The sequence below is a fragment of the Martes martes genome (genome assembly GCF_963455335.1).
Source record: "Martes martes genome assembly, chromosome: 4".
Lineage (NCBI taxonomy): Eukaryota > Metazoa > Chordata > Mammalia > Carnivora > Mustelidae > Martes > Martes martes.
Genome location: NC_137891.1, coordinates 67,110,194 through 67,130,129, shown reverse-complemented (window position 1 = coordinate 67,130,129; position 19,936 = coordinate 67,110,194). Strand labels below are relative to the sequence as shown.

Sequence of the window (19,936 nt, the reverse complement as noted above, 5' to 3'; positions counted from 1 at the left end):
GCAGAGAGGCAGGCAGAGAGAGAGAGAGAGAGGGAAGCAGGCTCCCTCCTGAGCAGAGAGCCCGATGTGGGACTCAATCCCAGAACCCTGGAATCATGACCTGAGCCGAAGGCAGCGGCTTAACCCACTGAGCCACCCAGGTGCCCCCTCCCTCTACATTTAAAGTACTATGCTGGGGCACCTGGGTGGCTCAGTCAGTTAAGCGTCCCACTCTTGGTTTTAGCCCAGGTTATGATTTCAGGGTCGTGAGAACAAACCCCATATTGGGTTCTGTGTACAGCGTGGAGTTTGCTCTAGATTCTCTCTCCCTCCCCATCACAGTCTCTCTCTAAAATAAATAAACAGGGGTGCCTAGGTGGCTCAGTGGGTTAAAGCCTCTGCCTTTGGCTCAGGTCATGATCCCAGGGTCCTAGGATTGAGCCCCACGTTGGGCTCTCTGCTCAGCGGGGAGTCTGCTTCCACCTCTCTCTCTCTGCCCGCCTCTCTGCCTATTTGTGATCTCTGTCAAATAAATAAATAAAATTTAAAAAAAATAAAATAAAATAGGGGCGCCTGGGTGGCTCAGTGGGTTAAAGCCTCTGCCTTCGGCTCAGGTCATGATCCCAGGGTCGGGCTCTCTGATCAGCAGGGAGCCTGCTTCCCTTCCTCTGCCTGCTTCTCTGCCTACTTGTGATCTCTGTCAAATAAATAAATAAAATCTTAAAAAATAAATAAATAAAATCTTTTAAAATATAGTAAAATACTATACTTATATTACTGATCTTAATTTTCTATTTTTTTTCTCTTCAAGAATGGGGATGTATTCTCTCCACAGGGCCTCACTAAACTTTTCACGATCCATTTGTTTACTGAATGAGCAGGACCACCTCAATCTCTAATATTCAAACTATAAATCTATAAAGAACTACAGGTCCAGAGGTACTAATCTGGCAATTTCTGGGCACTCAATTTACTATAGCCACTGCTTTTCTGGGCTACTGTTGACCACAGAGATCAATTACTTTGAATGATTTTGGCTGTGTATTGCAAGAAGCTATCAAAAAGACTATTTTGAGGGGGAGATATCTCAGCACTTTTCTGGCAGCTGTTTTACAGTACTAAAAAGGTCACTGTAGTTCTGAGATATTTTAAATACCAACCAACCACAAGTTGTAAAGAGTATGAGGACAGTAGTTAGAGATACTCATGAATTTAGGAAGGAAAAAACAATGTCTCTGCTACCCCTTTTCCACCACCAATACTGTTTTCAAGTATTTGCACCAAATAAAAAAACAATCATCACAACACATAAAAGACTCAACTAATGAGCTCTGTATAAAAAATTTTTAAATGCATACATTACTTCAAAAAAACTGTTTCCTGATGAACCACTAAAGACAAAAAATACTAAACCACTGTAACATTAAATGATTATCTTCCTGTTCTGCAGAATAAGCACTGTGTAGTTCTAAACCACACAGGGTTACTTACTAATGCCTTTGAGAATCTGGTGTAAAATTTGAGAATGTTTCACGAAAAATGCAAATACAAAAATTTTCCACATCGATTTCAATGAATTTATGTACCTACCCATGTCATCTATCTTATACCAACCCTGAAGAACACAGATGGTTTAACATTTTTTCAACTGATCTAGAACTGGACAGGGGTAGAAAAGGAGAAAAGCAATGCAGCAATCCATCCAATGTTTGATAAAATTCAATGAAGTGGAAACTGCTTGTAAGAATATAATTGGTACTATTTGAAAAAAATTAACTGTGATAAGAATACACAAAAATATCCATATTCCTTGATTCTGTAATTCTTCTACTGGAACTTGTTAAAAAAAAAAAACCTACAAAATAAAAGTAATCCAAAATACAAAAATAGCTTTTTATATAGTTAGGCAAAGAAATTTCAGAACAGTAGCACTGCCCAACGTAACTCTCAGAGATGATGGAAATGTAGTCAACTAGTTACATGACTACTGAATACTGAGAATATGGCTGGTACAAGTGAAAAATTGGTTTTTAAATTTAATTTTAATTAATTTAAATTCAAACTGCCACATGTGGCTAATGACTACCATACTGGACAGAAGTTTCAGGAAAAAGGGAAGACTGCCTCTGCTGTCAGTTTCCTTAAGCTAACGCTCCTTTTCCTGATTAATTATTGCTACCGTATGTCTGACAAACCATTCCTCTAACTTTTCTGACTGAGAACCTGCAAAAGAAACTAGCTCTACAAGAAAACTATATAAGTGATTATTTTCTCAATTCTCTGAAGGATAGTATAGAGCTAGAGCCATTCCAGATTCACAGGAGAGAAGATAGTCTATTATATCTATTGGATTCCTTAGGACTTTGGGGTGTAATTCTCTCATAAACCTGTATCAGTGGTTTTCATATTAACAGCAACAGAAGGGAGAAAATTCCATTTATTCATAAAAACAGTTTCCCAAGGTGATACATGTGCATTTACAATTGCCTGTGCTGCTATAGGGGCTATCTGCACTAACTTTCAACTAGAAAATTAAAGATTTACAAAAAAACCCAAAAAACAAAAAACAAAACCAAAAAATCAAAAACTAGGGGCGCCTGGGTGGCTCAGTGGGTTAAAGCCTCTGCCTTCGGCTCAGGTCATGATCCCAGGGTCCTGGGATCGAGCCCCGCATCGGGCTCTCTGCTCAGCAGGGAGCCTGCTTCTCCCTCTCTCTATGCCTGCCTCTCTGCCCACTTGTGATCTCTCTCTGTCAAATAAATAAATAAAATCTTTAAAAAAAAAATCAAAAACTAAACAAAACAACCCAAAAAACAAAAAAAGAATTTTAAGGATTTACAACAAACTATAACTATATAGAGTCACAGAGGGTAGAACTGCTTAGATAAAGCAATTACGGATGACAGATAAGAAAAATAGTTCTATGAAATAAATACTCCCACCACCACCACTTTTAACTTCAGTATTTCATAATTCCAAAATTTCATCATTTTCACACTGGAATAAATTCCTTTCTGGAAGATTTTCCATTTCCATCTACTTAAAAACTGAAAGATTTTAAAAGGAGAACATAATCAAATGACTGTGATATTCTCACTGTTAAGTATGGTCTTCAGGTGTACTGCAAAGGACTAATTTTATTGTTATCCTTCTTTAGAAACAGTTGAGGGATCTATTTACAGACCCAGATCCCTCCTTTTTTGTTTGTTTTTTTTAATTAACATATAATGTATTATTTGCCCCAAGGGTACAGGTCTGTGAATCATCAGGCTTACATATTTCACAGCACTCACCATAGCACATACCCTCCCCTATGTCCATCACCCAGCCACCCCTTTCCTCCCTCCCCCACTCCCCAGCAACGCTCAGTTTGTTGCCTGAGATTAAGAGTCTCTTGTGGTTTGTCTCCCTCCCGATCCCACCTTGTTTCATTTATTCCCTCCCTACCCCACGACCCCCTGCCCTTACTCTCAAATTCCTCCTATCAGAGAGATCATATGATAACTTTCTCTGATTGACTTATTTTGCTTAGCATAATACCCTCTAGTTCCAAGTAGCTGCAAATGGCAAGGTTTTGTTTCTTTTGATGGCTGCATAGTATTCCTGTGTGTGTGTGTGTGTGTATCACATCTTCTTTATCCATTCATCTGTTGATGGACATCTAGGTTCTTTCCATAGTTTGGCTACTGTGGACACTGCTGCTATAAATATAAACACTTGGGTCAGACCTAGATCCCTCTTAAAACTAAGTAAAATTTTGTCTTAGGCAAAATTAAATTTACAAAAGCATATAAGCAAATTAAATTACAAATGAAGTAATGAACTATCTGTTCAATAAGTCAATTATAAGTAATTATTTCCTTATTTTCAAAAAATGCTTTTAAAACCAAAAGAGGGTGCCTGGGTGGCTCAGTGGGGGCGCCTGGGTGGCTCCAGTGGGTTAAGCCTCTGCCTTCAGCTCAGGTCATGATCTCAGGGTCCTGGGATCGAGTCCTGCATTGGGCTCTCTGCTCGGCAGGGAGCCTGCTTCCTCCTCTCTCTCTCTCTGCTTGCCTCTCTGCCTACTTGTGATCTCTCTCTGTCAAATAAATAAATAAAATCTTAAAAAAAACAAAAAAAAATTAAAAAATAAAACCAAAAGAAAAATCCAAGACCATCTACATATTTAGAAGCTACCTTAGTCCTAAAAAAAAAAAAAAATTACGGTTGGGGTGCCTGGGTGGCTCAGTTGGTTAAGTGTCTTCATTCGGCTCAGGTCATGAGTCCCGGGATTGAGCCCCTCATCAGGCTCCCTGCTCAGAGAGCAGTCTGCTTCTCTCTCTGGCCCTCACCAGCTAGTGCTCTCTTTCTCTCTCTCAAATAAATAAAATATTCAAAAAAATTAAAAATAAAAAAAATTACTGTTCAAATACTATCATTCAAAACATTAAAAAAGTCTAGACTTTTATGGTATATTTAGCCATAAATGTAAGAGAGACTGCATAATCAAACAAGTATTAATTGTCCTAATCTTCTTAGGCAAGTGCAAATTGAAAGAGCTGATTAATAATGCCCGGATTTAGTTCAGCCTTTAAAATCTGACATCAGAAGGGCGCCTGGGTAGCTCAGTGGGTTAAAGCATCTGCCTTCAGCTCAGGTCATGATCTCAGTGTCCTGGGATCAAGTCCCTCATCAGGCTCCCTGCTCAGCGGGGAGCCTGCTTCTCCCCAAGCTTCTGCCCTTCCCCTTGTACTCTAATAAACAAATAAAATTTTCAAAAAAAAAAGGTCTACTATTCTACAGATGTCTCTCTCACTTACATACACTCACACATACACAAGTGTACTACAACCTTATCCAACCAAACTAAAAAATTGATTTACAGGTTTAATCTACAGGACCTCTAAAACTTGCTCTAAATCTTTGAAGTTCAAATTTAAAGTATATTTTAAATAGTAACAGTAAGTTTTTCATCTAATTTCTTACACTTAAATAATCTGTACAACGTATTTTCAACTTCAGCATCTATGTGTTAAAAGAATAAACAATCTTAAGTTCATCATATGAATAAAATAGCCCTATAGAAGCATCCATGCTTAAACCTTTCACTGTTTCCAACAAAGCTACTATGCTAGTTAAAAACAGTTAACTATACAGCATTAAAACATACTAGAAACAAGAATAATGCAACCTTATATTTTATAAGTTATAAAATATAAAAAACATTTCTACATATATTATCCCATTTGGTCCTCAATCACTTTGAAGCTGTCACTGTAGGCTTTAGTTAAGGAAACTGAGGGCAAAGAGAGTCTTTGTCTCAAGTAAGGGCTAGAACTCAAATTTTTACTAGTGCAACTGACCTCAAAGGGAGACCTCATAGGGAATAATTAACACAACTGATGGCAGTTAACATTTTCTGTTGTTTATTCCTAACTGATCACTCAAAAATAAGAAAAAAACTTCAGTCTCTATCTTATTATCATTATCAAAGATCAAGGCACCGTAGTACTATCTTACCAGGCAGCTAACCCCATAACAAATATTTTAGAGATTCCGAAAAAAATAAGATTAACAAAATAAAATTCATTCAGAAGCCAAGAAAACTAAGAAAAAAACGCACACTGCCTTGGAAGTCAGTTTAGATGATTCTTCACTGATACAATATAACCATTAGTGTTTGGGAAGTACAGAACTTTTGGAGCACTCAAGCCAAAGAAACTGCAAGTTTTTTTTCCTGTGGTCATTTACAGCAGCTATTTATTGTTCTTGACCCTTTCATGCCCTGGAATGCTGTGGGGGTTACCATGCTGAATTTATGCAAAAGCTAAAAGCACTGGATGTGCCAGAGAGGCAATTTTTGATTAGGTTTTCCAACAGGACCCTTAGAACTAATGAGTTCTTTCGAGGTGGGGAGAAGGGTTATAAATCAAGACTTCACATCCTACCCTTGCAGCTCAGAGAAACTAGTTGTGGCTGAGGCTGATGTGGGGAGTTGCAGACAGCTGGACTTCCTAATATCCATCAGATCTCGCAAAAAACTGAAGGTGAATGCAGACGACTCTGAAATGCCACCCAAGAGCCTTTTAAAATAAATACAAGTTTTGGGGGCCTACGTGGTTCATTCGGTTCAGCATCTGCCTTCGGCTCAGATCATGATCCTGGGATCCAGGGCCACATTAGGCATCCTGCTCATTGGGAAGTCTGTTTCTCCCGCTGTCTCTGCCCCTCCCCCCTGCTCATGTGCATGCACTCTCTAATACATACATAAATACATCTTAAAAAAATATATATATAAGTTTTTAAAATGCTCCTTAAGGAGTCACTACAGAAGTAGGATGCCTGGGTGGCTAAGTGAACTAAGTGACTGCCTAGGCAGGATCCCAGGGTCCTGGAATGGAGTCCTGTCAGGCTCCTTGCTCAGTAGGGAGCCTGTTTCTCCCACTATCTGCTGTTCCCCTTGCTTGTGTTCTGACAAACGAATAAAGATCTTAGAAAAGAAAAAGAGAAAAAGAAGACCCAGTTGGGCAGGGGGATGGAGGCACGCGCAAGGGTACAACTTCTATGTTGTTATAAATTACCTCATCTGTATATCATGTACTGGGACACCTCTCCGTACTACCTGTGCCTGCATTGATTAGATGGCAAGATATAGAATGCCAATATAAGACAGGTATGTTGACAATTACTCAATTTATTTTAAATCAAATAAATTAGGGGCACCCGGGTAGCTCAATTGGTTAAGTGCCTGCCTTCAGCTCAGTTCCCGGGATCCAGTCCCTGCTCAGTGGGGAGTCTGCTTCTCCCTCTCTCTCTGCCCCTCCGCCTGCTTGTGCTCTCTCTCACACTCCCTCTCTCAAAATAAACAAAGTAACCATAAATTAATTAATTAACTAATTAATTAAATGGTTACTCATTATAGTTTTAAAACCAGTCAAGTCTAGTAGAAGATCAAAATACACAGTAAACTAAGATTAAGCCTCAAGAAGCATAGCTTTTTTGCTTCCAGACACAGTAGAAATATCGGAACACTTAATCTTCAATTTCTAGCCTTCTAACAGGAAATCAGCAAACTCTAAGAAAGGAACAAAACCAGGGATTCCCAGGGGCAAGAGAACTCAAGGACTACAGATAAGTAATTTTGACTCTGTATGTTCCTTTTTTCTTACCTATAAAACTGTTATCTGCCAAAGCTACCTCAAAAGTTGTAACAAAATGAAAATCTTAGTAAGATGCTGTAAAAACTACCTCAAAAGTTGTAACATAAGAAAATCTTAGTAAGATGAAAGGTACAATTAAAAACCACCCATTTGGGGCGCCTGGGTGGCTCAGTGGGTTAAAGCCTCTGCCTTCAGCTCAGGTCATGGTCTCAGGGTCCTGGGATCGAGCCCTGCATCAGGCTCTCCGCTCAGCGGGGAGCCTGCTTCCTCCTCTCTCTCTCTGCCTGCCTGACTACCTGTGATCTGTCAAATAAATAAAAATCATAAAAAAAATAAAAAAATAAAAACCACCCATTTGCTAAAATTCAAATGAAATGGCTCTTAAGTCTCTGAGAAATATTTTGATAATGCTCAGGAAAACCTTATCAAAAGCCCTTTTTTGCCATGATATTTAATAAAGGTTCTTTTCAATAAGATAGGAATGAAGTAGCAAAAGAACTTTGTAGGGTACTATAATATTACACTTTTTTTTTTTTTAAAGATTTTAGTTATTTGACAGAGAGAGAACACAAGCAGGGGGATCAGCAGAGGGAGAGGGAGAAGCATGCTCTCTACTGAGCAGGGAGCCTGAAGTGGAACTGGATCCCAGTACCCTGGGATCATGACCTGAGTCAAAGACAGACACTTAACCGACTAAGTCACCCAGGCACGCCCCAGTACTGCATACTTTCAAATGTGATTAGTAATTTGTGTTGCTTTGCTAGCAAATCAATTTACATATACCTCACAGAACTTCATACAAGTTAGGATTTTCTCTTTTTAAAGATAGGATTCATAAGTACCATATTTATCAATATTTTAAATAAAATCTGAGCATTTTCCTAAGTACTATTAATATCAGTGTTTAAGAATAATCAAGAACACTGACCATCAGAACATTTCTGGACATACAACCCAAAAAAGCATGCCTTCATATCAAAGAATAAAAATTTCAGTAAAATGATATACTGACAATCAGCATCCATTTAACAGGAAGATCCATTTTTCTACTGCCCTAGGGGACACCCTTTATTGTACTTACTTCTGTATAACATTTTGCAGGCTTAACATCATCCCCAGTTCTCCTTTCATCTTTTCTCTGTTAGCACGGCATTCTGCCAAGTACCGAAGAGCCTACAGCAAAAACAGTGACAGGTTAATTCACAGGTCCAGACCATTCAAAACTAAACCAGTTACTAACCTACTGCAAGAGGAAAAAAGAGTGCAAAATAGGTTTTTGTTTTGAGAATCAATTGGTTTTGAAGTGTTTAGAAACTCTTCTTTAAATGTGATAATCAGAGCAGTCCCCTAGGGGAGAAATGATCCTTTGAGCTGAAGCAGCTGAATCTGTTCTTTGAAATGATGGCTCCTAACTTATCTGCAAGGTCAAAATTAGGTTGTTCCGGCTTCCTTTTCGCCACTTCATCTTGACAGAGATATAAGGAACCACATTCTATTTATTAATTTCAGGGACTAGTCCCAATAGCCACCATTTCCCTAGATGCTTTTTACATATTAATTAAAAGAAACTGCTGAGACAGACAAAACATACAACCACCTTTACAGAATGAACTGTTTCTAGTTTTACAATTCACCTTTAAAATGTCCTCTTTTTACTGAAAAGCAAAAGATAAACTCACACAAATTTCTATTTTGGGAGCTTAACTTCTACGGTGCTTTTTTCTTAAAATGTAAAGTACACTTTTTAAAATTTATTTTTTATTGATGTGTAATCAAAAATGTAAAGTACATTTTGCAAGTATTTCTTTCACGTTCTGATTCTTTAGGGATTTCATTCCTAATCACTCATCATTTACCGAAGACTTTGGCACCTGCTTCTCAGGAATAGGTCTGTGAACTACACCACCCAAAACTCTGCCATCTCAGCCTACGGACCTTCACATTTTCTACTGGTCCTCTACGCTACATTTCCCAATGAAAATGGTACCACCTACCAAATCACAAATTCAAAGACCCCTCTCTGTCTATAATCTCCCATAATTTCTGCAACTTCTCCTAACTTTGATTTTCATTTCAGTCCATAAAGGATTAACTGCTGTGGGAACTGCCTCCCTCCACAAAAAACTAACAAACAGGGCAATATATCTTAAACATACTGAACAAGAGACAGCATAGGACTGTGACGTCTGAGAGAAGAGAAGTGATGAGGAAGGCCTTGTAACTGCCCCCACCTTACTGCTCTGTAGGCAGTTTTCAGACTAGCACAGGGAGTGGGAACCCAAAAGGAGCCCAGTGGTCTTGCTGAGTTACAGATACAGAGATCAGAGGTGGGGAGGTTAGGGTGGTACAGTTTAACAAAAATAAATAGTTGGTCTTTGCCCATTTCCTGGTGCAGAGCTCCTAAAGCCCTTGCAATTTTCAGAGTGACAGCAGTTTCTTTTATTACTCATAAGGCAGCCTTTCTGATCACACCAGGGTTTATTTAAAAGAAGTGAGCTGGGCTGAGGCTCTAAGATAGCCTCAGAATGTGGCTGGTCACTAGAAAGACCAAGAGATTACAGGGTGGGAAATTTCAGCCCCACCCATTGGCTGGAGGTGGGGAGGTGCTGGAGATTAAGCTCTATGTAACTCTTGCACAGGGAGATTCAGAGTTTCCGAAGTGGGGAATACATCTATCTGGCAGGAGTGTGGCACACCTCAACTCCACAGGGACAGATGGTATCGCACTCAAGACCCCTCCAGACCTTGTCCTATAAACCTATTCATTTGTACCCTTTATCATAAACTAGTACATGTAAGTAAAGTAGCTTCCTGAGATCTGGAGCCATTCTAGTAAATTATCAAACTTGAGGAGGGAGCCACTGGAACACCCAATTTATAGCTGCTCAGTCAGAAATTCGGGTGACCTGATAGTTGCAACTGGCCTTTGAAGCGCACACAGTCTTGTGGGAGTGAGCCTAAAATTTGAGGGGTTTGACACTTAACACCAAGTGGGTAGACTGAACTGAAGTCAATTGCTGGACACCCAGCTGGTGTCCAACAGACTCTGAGAATTGGCTGGTGTCAGAAAACACCCCAGGTGGCTGGAATTTGCAGAGCAGAATAAAAGAGAGGAAGGATCTGACCAGGAGGGGGAAAAAAAATCAACAGAAACAGACCAAGATGTGACAGAGATGGAATTAGAAAATAAGGGCATTTAAAACAGCTATTATAAATATGCTCCATATGTTCAAGAATGAGCAGGAAAACATGAGCATGGTGAGGAAAGAAATGGAAGATATTAAAAAGCTCCAAATGTAACTTCTCGCGGACAAAAACAAAATATCTGAAATGAAAACAACACTGGATGGGTTAAGAACAGATAGACACCACAGAAAAAAAGATCAGTGAACTTAAAATGTAGCAACAGAAACTATCCAAGATGAAGATCAGAGGGTGGTGGAAGACTTAAAGGAAAAAAAAAATCAGAGCAGCACAACAATGACCTGTAGGACAACTTGAAATATTTAACATATATGAAACTGGAGTACTGGAAGAGGAGTGAGGAGGCATTAAAAAAAAAACAAACTGAAAAAATAGTGGACAACTTCCCCAAATTAATGAAAACTATAAAAACACAAATCCAAGCAGCTCAACAAATCCCAAGAGAAGAGAAACAAAAATAAGACACAAAGAAAACCATCCATCCAAAGCACATCATAATCATTGCTGGAAAACAGTGATAAAATAAAAAAACACAGAAAAAGGAATTACGTAGAGAGGAACAAAGGTAAGAATTACAGAAGTCTCGGTAGAAATCATTTGAAACCAAAGAAAGGAGTATAGCTTATAAGGTAAGAGTGACAAGAAAACGGAATTATAAAACACCACACATGCTCTTCAAACTCAGTGGGACTTTGAACCCACTATTCCTCTCCTTTCTCTCCAGCTCTGTCCCTCCATGACTTGACCTCCCTTCCAGCTCAGCCAGGCATCTACAGGATATCATTTCAACTACTCTTGTCAAAATCCTGAATTCCTTTGCCTACCTTCTAGACAACTTACCTGGCCAAGAATCAACTCTGACCAAATCCAACTACTTGGCTCTCAGGGCCTATAGGGGCCTCAAGGGAGGTGAAAAAGGAGTTTCGTATGCCTAAAAGTATCGTATCAATTCGGTGTTACCAAGCTAATCCGGCCTTCAAAACTACTGTAACAATCTCACCATTCTCCTCAGTTAGCAACCTGTCCCATTTTCTGTAACAACTCTAAGAGCCTCCTCAAACAACTTCTACTCCGCCAGCCCCTAGCCTTCTGAATTTAAATAGAGCCAAGTCAAGGATGCCTGGGTGGCTCTGTCAGTTAAGCCTCTGCCTTTGTTTTGGCTCAGGTAATGAAACAGGGTCCGGGGATCGAGTCCCACCTCGGGTTCCCTGCTCAGCAGGGAACATGCTTCTCCCTCTGCCTGCTCCCCCTGCTTGTGCTTGTGCTCTCTCAGACAATTAGATAAATAGAACCAAGCCTAGTCCACCCAAAAAGCCCACCCTACCTTCAGGCCCAAGTCCCTATCTAGAGCCCAACACTCTTCATAAACTTATATCCTGCACAAGTAATAATGACTCTTTAATACCTACTATCCAATCCATATTCATTTCAAAATATCTAAAAAGATACGTTTATGTTTGATTTGTTCAAATTAGGAACCAAATCAGGTCCACACATTACCCTTGGCTGATTAAGTCTCCCAAGGCACTTTTAATCTTCAACAGTTACCACTATTCCTCTCCTCCACCCCAACTGTCTTTCTTTTTAATGTCATTTTCTGTTCACAGAACCAGATTATTTGTCCTAGTGTAATTATCACATTCTGTTGCCTGATGGCTTTAAATTGTTCTTTCACTTTCCTCTAGTTCCCACATTTGTCATAACATGGTAGTTCCCTCTACATTATTAGCTATGATCCTGTAGGTTTTTCTCTTTTCCTCTCCTTTCCTTATCTTTCCCTCCCATCTTCTATGAAAACAAGTGCTTTGTCCATCTACTGACAGGTGGATAAAGAGAATGTGGGGGGTGCCTGGGTGGCTCAGTGGGTTAAGGCCTCTGCCTTCGTTCAGGTCATGATCTCAGGGTCCTGGGATTGAGCCCCGCATCGGGCTCTCTGCTCAGCGAGAAGACTGCTTCTCCCCTCCCCCGCCTGCCTCTCTGCCTACTTGTGGTCTCTCTCAGTCAAATAAATAAATAAAATCTTTAAAAAAAAAAGAGAGAGAAAGTGGCATTTCCCTACAATGGAGTATTATTTGGCCATAAAAAGGAATGCAGTACTAGACATGTGACAATATAGATGAATCTTGAAAACATCATGCTTAGTGAAAGCAAGCAGTCAGAAAAACCACGTATTACGTGATTCTATTTATGTAAAAAAATATATAGGCTTTTTTTTTTTTTTTTTTTTTGCCCAAATAGGCAAATACAGAGATATAAAGAGGTTATTTGGGGAAGGGGTGCTGGGAAGGAACAGGTAGAGGAGTTTCTTTCTAAGGTGATGAAAATGTCCTAATATTGATTGCGCTGATGGCTCTGCAACTCTGAATACACTAAAAACCAATGAATGACAGACACACTTTAAATAAGTGACTTGTATGTGATTCAGACCTTAACAAAAGTATTATAAAATAAAAACAAAACAAGTATCTTTTTAATGTGTCTATCCATACTGAAATGATACAATCATCAAGCTTTCTTAGTAAGTGAAAAAAGGAAGTCACAGAACATTCCATGCATGCAGTATGGTACCATTTATGTCAAAGGACCATACACACAGACACACACAAGTCTGCACATGTAGAAATACAGACTTACTACTATTTGCTCTATAGTCACTTTTAATTTTTTATGTCATCTAACACTTTTTCAAATTCTTCTGAATTGCAGAATTGTCACACTGAGATTAAAATTACTAAAGGCAACTTACGAGCAAAGCTGAGTGGACAACTGGGGGGTTGGGATGATCCATAAACAAAATAAGGCCAGGGAGACATCCCTGGTCCTGGACAATGGCTCTTCTATTTAATGGATCTGCTGCTAGATCCCGGAGCTGGTTAACTACCGAGAGAGCATCAGGTTCTTCATTCATCGTGGAGGAGGACGAATTCATCTTCTATGCCATACGCATGAACAAAATCTTAAATTCTGTAGAAACGGTTTGCAAAATTAGTTCTAGGATGCTGAGGTACGTTCTGGCATTTGTCAAACAATCAGGATTACAACACCTTTAGAAAGAAACAGATGAATCTAAATCACACAAAAACTTGAGACTTGGCAATTCCACAGTTTAAGTAAAATGAACATAAGAAGCTGAGTTAAAAAAACACACCAAAAACCAAGTTATTTATGCGCACATTTAAAGAACATATGTCACCTTCAATATTCCAATAAATTCCATTTTAGCAATACATATTTTAACACTAAAGTCACAATAAACAGGATCTTTACAGTTAAAGCTCATAACCTGCACTATACTTCTCAAATTATACCACTGCCAGTGCTTTTTTCCTCTAGAACAGTTCTGGAGCCTAACACAAGTGCCTCAGGGAATGTGGCTAGCTGAAAGCTTTTTTTCTTATTCATCTATGAACAAAACGCAGCATACTGGGTTTACAAAAGATAAAAACCCCTAGGAAAAAGGAGGGAGTCAAAAAAGGCTGTGAACAAAAAACAAGCCAAGAAGGGTATTTCACCCTGTGTCAGGCCCCTGGAGTTAGGGAGATCACAGTGAATATGAACTGAATCTAAACACACCTGTCCATCTCTTGAGTGTGCCATATTCAGAAGAATGGAACACAATTCGAGGTAATTCATTTGACAGATAAGGCAACAGTCACAGAGAAGCTAAATAATTTGCCCCATGTGACGAAAGCTAGTGAGTATAAAAGTGCACTAAAACCTTATCTCCTGGGGCACCTGGGTGGCTCAGTGGGTTAAGCCTCTGCCTCCGGCTCTGGTCACGATCTCAGGGTCCTGGGATCGAGCCCCACATTGGGTTCTCTGCTCAGTGGGGAGCCTGCTTCCCCCACTCTCTCTCTGCCTGCCTTCCCCCACTCTCTCTCTGCCTGCCTCCCTCTCTGCAAGCCTCTCTCTGCCTTCTTTAAAATCTTTTAAAGAAATAAAATAAAATCTTATCTCCTAAACAACAATTTTTCCACTTTCCATAGCCTTTTTAAGTTTTTATTTAAATTTAATTAACTAACATATAATATACTATTGGTTTGAGAGGGAAAGGTCAGTGATTCATCAGTCTTATACAATACCTAGTGCTCCTTATATCACGTACCCTCTTTAATGTCCATCACCCAGTTACCCCATCCCTTTACCCCTCTACCCTCCAGCAACCCTGCTTGTTTCTTCCATAGTCTTTTAATTTTTTTTCCATATAGTACTTTTTTTTTTTAAGATTTATTCATTTGAGAGAGAATGAGAGAGAGTTCACGTGCATGCGTGGGGGTAGGAGTATAGGGAGAAGGAGAAAATCTCCAGCAGCCTCCATCCTGAGCACTGAATGAGATGTGGGTTTGATCCCAGGACTCTGAGCCAAAATCAAGGGTTAGTTGCTTAACTCACTAAGCCACCCAGGCACACCTCTATACAGTCCTTTTAAATTTGCGTACCTTTTCCCCATAAAAGCAAACCTGGATATTTTAGAAAATATGTTAAACATACAAAAGCCAAAGAAACAAAATATCAAGGAATAATCTTCATATGTGCAGAAAGTTAAAAATAATAACTTCTATTCACCAAGTTACACTGCACATTCCTTATTAGTAAGAATATAAAGGTGTAAATACTTACCATGAATAAATAAGTATGTATGGTTAGTGTCAACTTCAAAAACAATGCCAATTAGGAAAGGGAGGGGATGGACAAAATTTTTCTGTAACTCCAGAAAGACTACTAAAGGCTATTTTGGGGAGAAAAGGTAATAATGCAGAACTGACCTTACCAGGTATGGGGCGGGGGGGACTGCACAATAGAAAGATACTTCTCCCAGGAAAGTTAGTTACACATTCAATATAAGAAAGCAGGCTCTCAGTGAGTCAGACCAAGGCTCCACTGCTTGGTAAATATGATTTCAGGCAAATCCCTTACTCTTTGTCTCAGTTTCTTCATCTGTAACTTAGGGCTAATTATAGCAGCTATCAAAAGTGTATTGTCTAGGGGTGCCTGGGTGGCTCAGTGGGTTAAAGCCTCTGCCTTAGGCTCAGGTCATGATCCCAGAGTCCTGGGATCAAGCCCCACATCAGGCACTCTGCTCAGCAGGGAGCCTGCTTCCTCCTCTTTCTCTGCCTGCCCCTCTGCCTACTTGTGATCTCTGTCTGTCCAATAAATAAATAAAATCTTTTTTTTAAAAAAGTGTATTGTCTAAAGAAAAGGAAATACATGGAAAGGATTGGTGCTTAGCACATTGTAAATGCTCAATAAATAGTGTTCAGTTACATGGAACCAAAAATCGATCAAAAACAGTAAGATTAGGGGGCGCCTGGGTGGCGCAGTGGGTTAAGCCTCTGCCTTGGGCTCGGGTTGTGATCCCAGGGTCCTGGGATTGAGCCGTGCATTGAACCCCGCATCGGGCTCTCTGCTCAGCAGGGAGCTTGCTTCCCCCTCTCTCTCTGCCTACTTGTGATCTCTCTCTCTGTCAAATAAATAAATAAAATCTTTTAAAAAAATAGTAAGATTACTCAATAAATGATATTGGAATGATTTCTAAGCAATTTAAAACCAATGCTAAGCAAGTTTAATTCATATAATATGGCAAAAAGAAATCCTATTCAAGATAAAATACATTAGATTTTTTTAGGTATGCAAGCAAATGCAAAATAAAGGACTCAGAAAACAGGGCTTTAACAAGATAGTATTTGGCAGGTTATTTTCAAAAAATGAAAATTTTATATTGTGACAATTTAAAAAAATTTAGAGGGGTACCTGGGTGGCTCAGTGGGTTAAACCCTCTGCCATCGGCTCAGGTCATGATCCTAGGGTCATGGGATTGAGCCTCGCATCAGGCTCTCTGCTCAGTGGGAAACCTGCTTCCTCTTCTTTCTCTCTGTCTGCCTCTCTGCCTATTTGTGATCTCTGCCAAATAAATAAATAAAATCTTTTAAAAAATCTAAAAAATTTTAGAAAAAAAGCAACAAACTGAACGCAGAGATAAGACTAACAGGTCTGGGAGCATGCTGCCTCTTAGGTGCCTCTATTTTCAATATCCTCAATATCCCTGTTTACAAACCACCTTATCCATGAGCTTTATAAAGTGCTGTCAACAGCACATATCTTATCCAAACTGGAACCTGAAGAACCAATTACTGGCTCAAAGGCCCAAGAGCCAAGTTACATTTAAGAACCAAATACACTGGAAGGGGTCCTTTTGCATTTACCTCTGGCTGTGTAACTGGCGAGCTCCAATCTTAGCTAAGGAGTCCTTAGATACATTTAATCATTCAGTTTAAATGATGCTGAAAACCTTATAGCCTTTCTTGTTCCTTTAGATGAATAAAAGCCAAAACATTTAAAACTTTCAGTTTTCAAAGCCCATGGAGAAGAAGAGGACTCAAATAAGATCTTCCAAGGAAAAAGTCAGGAATATCACAAGGCATCAAAAATCCTAACACAACAGAGGCAGAAGCTGTGGTCAAGTACTGCATTTCCTGTGGCATGAATGCAAGAAAGGTAGAAAGAAGCTATGATTTCTCCCCTAAATTACATGAGTTTTTAGGTAAAACTTTAAGAGATTTCCTCAGTGTTAAGAGTTCATTTTTCTTTCCTTATTTAATATTCTTGCCAAAATCAAGTTTTTCTGAGAATTGCCTAAATCCTGTTAAATGATCAATATTTCTGTGGATTGAGGAATTCACATAGACATTTTTATAAGATAGCTATGGAACAGTTGAGAAAATGGAAACAGGTAAGCAAAAGTTGGAACTTTATCGCCAATTCATGTATTAGATACATTTAGTCTTTGTGTTAATTGTATTATTTTCACACACTCAAATTGTTTGATAAAAATGTTAGCCTTCCTAGGCTGGAAAAAATGTTTTTTAAATGATACGTTTTGGTATTCAAATTGGCAAATCTCAAAATATATTTTTTAAAGATTTTGTTTATTTATTTGACAGAGAGAGAGAAGCAGCAGGTGGAGCAGCAGGCAGAGGAAGTGGGAGGAGCTTCGGGACTCCACCCCAAGACCCCTGGGATCAGGACCTGAACAGAAGGCAAACACTTAACCAAAGGAGCCACCCAGGCATCCCTCAAAACAATTTTCAAATAACATTTTAAATACATTTATCTGAGTAATTTTGTAGCAACCAATGAACCAAAACTTAAGTTAAAAAACAAAACAAAACAAAACAGCTCTCTTCTAATAAGGAGTACTAAATTAGGTTCAAAAGAAAATAAGCTTGCAGGGTGCCTACATGGTCAGTGGACTAAGCATCTGCCTTCAGCTCAGGTCATGATCCCGGTGTCCCCCATATTGGAAGTCTGCTTCTCTGTGTGCTGCTCTACTGTTCTCCCCGTCTCTCTCAAATAAATAAATAAAATATTTCAAAAAAAAGAAAAGAAAAGAAAAGAAGCTTGCTTTACAGTTTCACTTTTCATTTAAAATACTAATGCCAAGAAATGTGGACCTGGACAGCCTGCATCAGCATAAGCTGGGATTGTTAAAATGCAGATTCCAAGGCCCATACCCAGACCTCACTAGGAATCCTTGGAGGTAGGGCCCAACACATGATTTTAATAAGCACACAGGTGATTCCTGGTGCAAATAAGAGCAATTAAAACTTAACGGTGGTCGATAATTGCATGTCCTTTTAATATGGCTGGGAACATCTGAATAAAACCCTGAAATTTAAGTTCTACGAAATACTTTAATTACCATGCAACACGACAGTAAGTAAATCTTGGACCATGTTTTGGTTTCATTACCAAATAACCAAATAAATAAACTAAAATAAACCCCCACTAGTAGTAGCAAACCCCCAGCAGTAGCAAATTTACTGACTCCTTCCAAAGAAAATGGAAGCTTTTCATCAAAAGAAGAGAATTGTGGGGGGAAATTATGGTGGAGAACTCTTGTACAGATTTTGTAAGTAAACAGAAGGTTCTTGAAATTTTGTTAGCAGTATTATTTAATATCTCTCTTTTCTCAATCATTTTAATTTTTTGACCAATACCTGATGACTTACAAGTTAGCTTTTAATTCCTTTTTAAATATTCTTTTCTGTTTTAAGATTTTTGGCTGCTAAGCTAAAACTGCCAATACAAACACAACAAAAAATCAAAGCCTCACTAGCAAATGAGGAAAACGTGAAAAACCTTTCTGTTTTATTTTCTCTTTTTGTTTAGCTCAATTTGGACAAAGAGATCATAAAACAATACATGCTACCCAAACTTCAAGGAGTACTCTGATTATCTAAGGGATCTTGTTCAAAAGCAGATCTGATTCAGCAGATGGAGTGAGGCTTGAGATTGTTTCCAAAAAGCTCTCAGGTGAGGCCTATCCTGCTGGATGGAACTGGGAATTTAAGGTGATACATATGAGACTATAATTATGATTTTTAATTCTTCAGCCAAAACCTACCATTCAGTTCAAAGAATGATTTAGATCTCTTACAACTAAGAGCTGCAGAGAGTACACACCCATAACCTAAATCCATATTCAGTTAAGCAAGTTTTTAAAAAATAACCTAAGCACTGAGTTCAGATCTGGCTTTACTTTACTAGTAACTAACTGTAACTCTTGGAAAAGTTGGGCCTCAGTTTCCTCTCAATAATCCCCAACGACTGTCAGGATCAAGAAAATAACTTGAGGCGAGCACTAGCAGTTACCAAACAAGAACAATATACTTGATCCTGTGGTACTTCCATTCCACCAGGTGTTGGGGTATATTCTGCACCTCCCTAACACATCAGTGCATTATCACGAAAGGAGTTGCTAACTGCACGAAGGCCTCCAAGAAGCTATTAAAATACAGGAATGTGAAAGCTGATCTCTTTTGAATAGAGACAAACACAATGTCCTTCCACTCCTAGCAGACATGCAGGTGCACAAAACAGTTACCAAAGAACAAGCTGGAGAGATGAAGTGAGATGACAGCCATTAACGCCAGGGGTCGAAAAAATCGGAGTGCCGGGGATGGAGAGGAAATGAACAAAGCTAACATTTTTACAGGACATATCGGGACAAGGCGCTTTAAAGCGCTTGGTGGGACGCACTGCTAGGTCCTGGGAAGGCCAGAGGAGAGCGCCCCGGCCCAGGCCGAGTCGCAGATTTGATGCAGGGGCCGCTCTCCGCGGCCTTCCTGGCTCCACCGCTTTGTCTGCCTCCCCTAGACCCTTACATACCGCGCCAGAGATTCAGAAGTCCAGAGCCTGCCGCACCATCAGGGCCACACCAACGAAGGAGGCAGAGGGACCCAGGAGCCGCAGAGCGGGTCCCTCCGTCGGCAGACGCGACCTCAGCGGTAGCAAACGACCAGGTTAACTCGAGGAGCCAAAGAGCGAGGACGCTGGCGGGGAAAGGCTGTACGGACTCTCCCCCATGACCCTGCAACATCTGTCAGTTCTGGCCTCTCATTGGCTGATAGCATCCCAACGCGAGGCTAAGACGCCCAGTACGTGAAGGCCTTCTTAAACTAAAGCGTTCATTGGTGATCTAGGAGAAATGCACTAAGGGTTGAACGGAAGGGTCCAATGAGAGCACAGGAACACCGGACTTGGACCGAACGAGTGTCCGTCCGCTAAGCACTGAGCTAAGAAACTTGCATCCGGGCGGAGAAACCGTTTTAGTT

The 19,936-nt window shown here is 39.7% G+C and overlaps 1 protein-coding gene across 2 annotated transcripts in view; it reads right to left on the bottom strand.

The window, feature by feature from the left end:
* Positions 1–19,703, bottom strand: part of ARMC1 (armadillo repeat containing 1) — a 32,375-nt gene extending 12,672 nt beyond the window's left edge. The window contains exons 1-3 of one of the 2 annotated variants that reach the window (XM_080800051.1): positions 19,491–19,703; positions 13,069–13,286; positions 8,200–8,291 (exon numbers count right to left, since the gene is read on the bottom strand). In XM_080800051.1, coding sequence (XP_080656177.1) covers positions 8,200–8,291; positions 13,069–13,251 — 275 coding nt within the window. In that variant the 5' untranslated portion in view covers positions 13,252–13,286; positions 19,491–19,703. Of the gene's footprint in view, positions 1–8,199; positions 8,292–13,068; positions 13,367–19,490 lie in introns of both variants that reach the window. The other variant, XM_080800050.1, reaches the window with a different exon arrangement.
* Between the last annotated feature and the right edge of the window lie 233 nt (positions 19,704–19,936).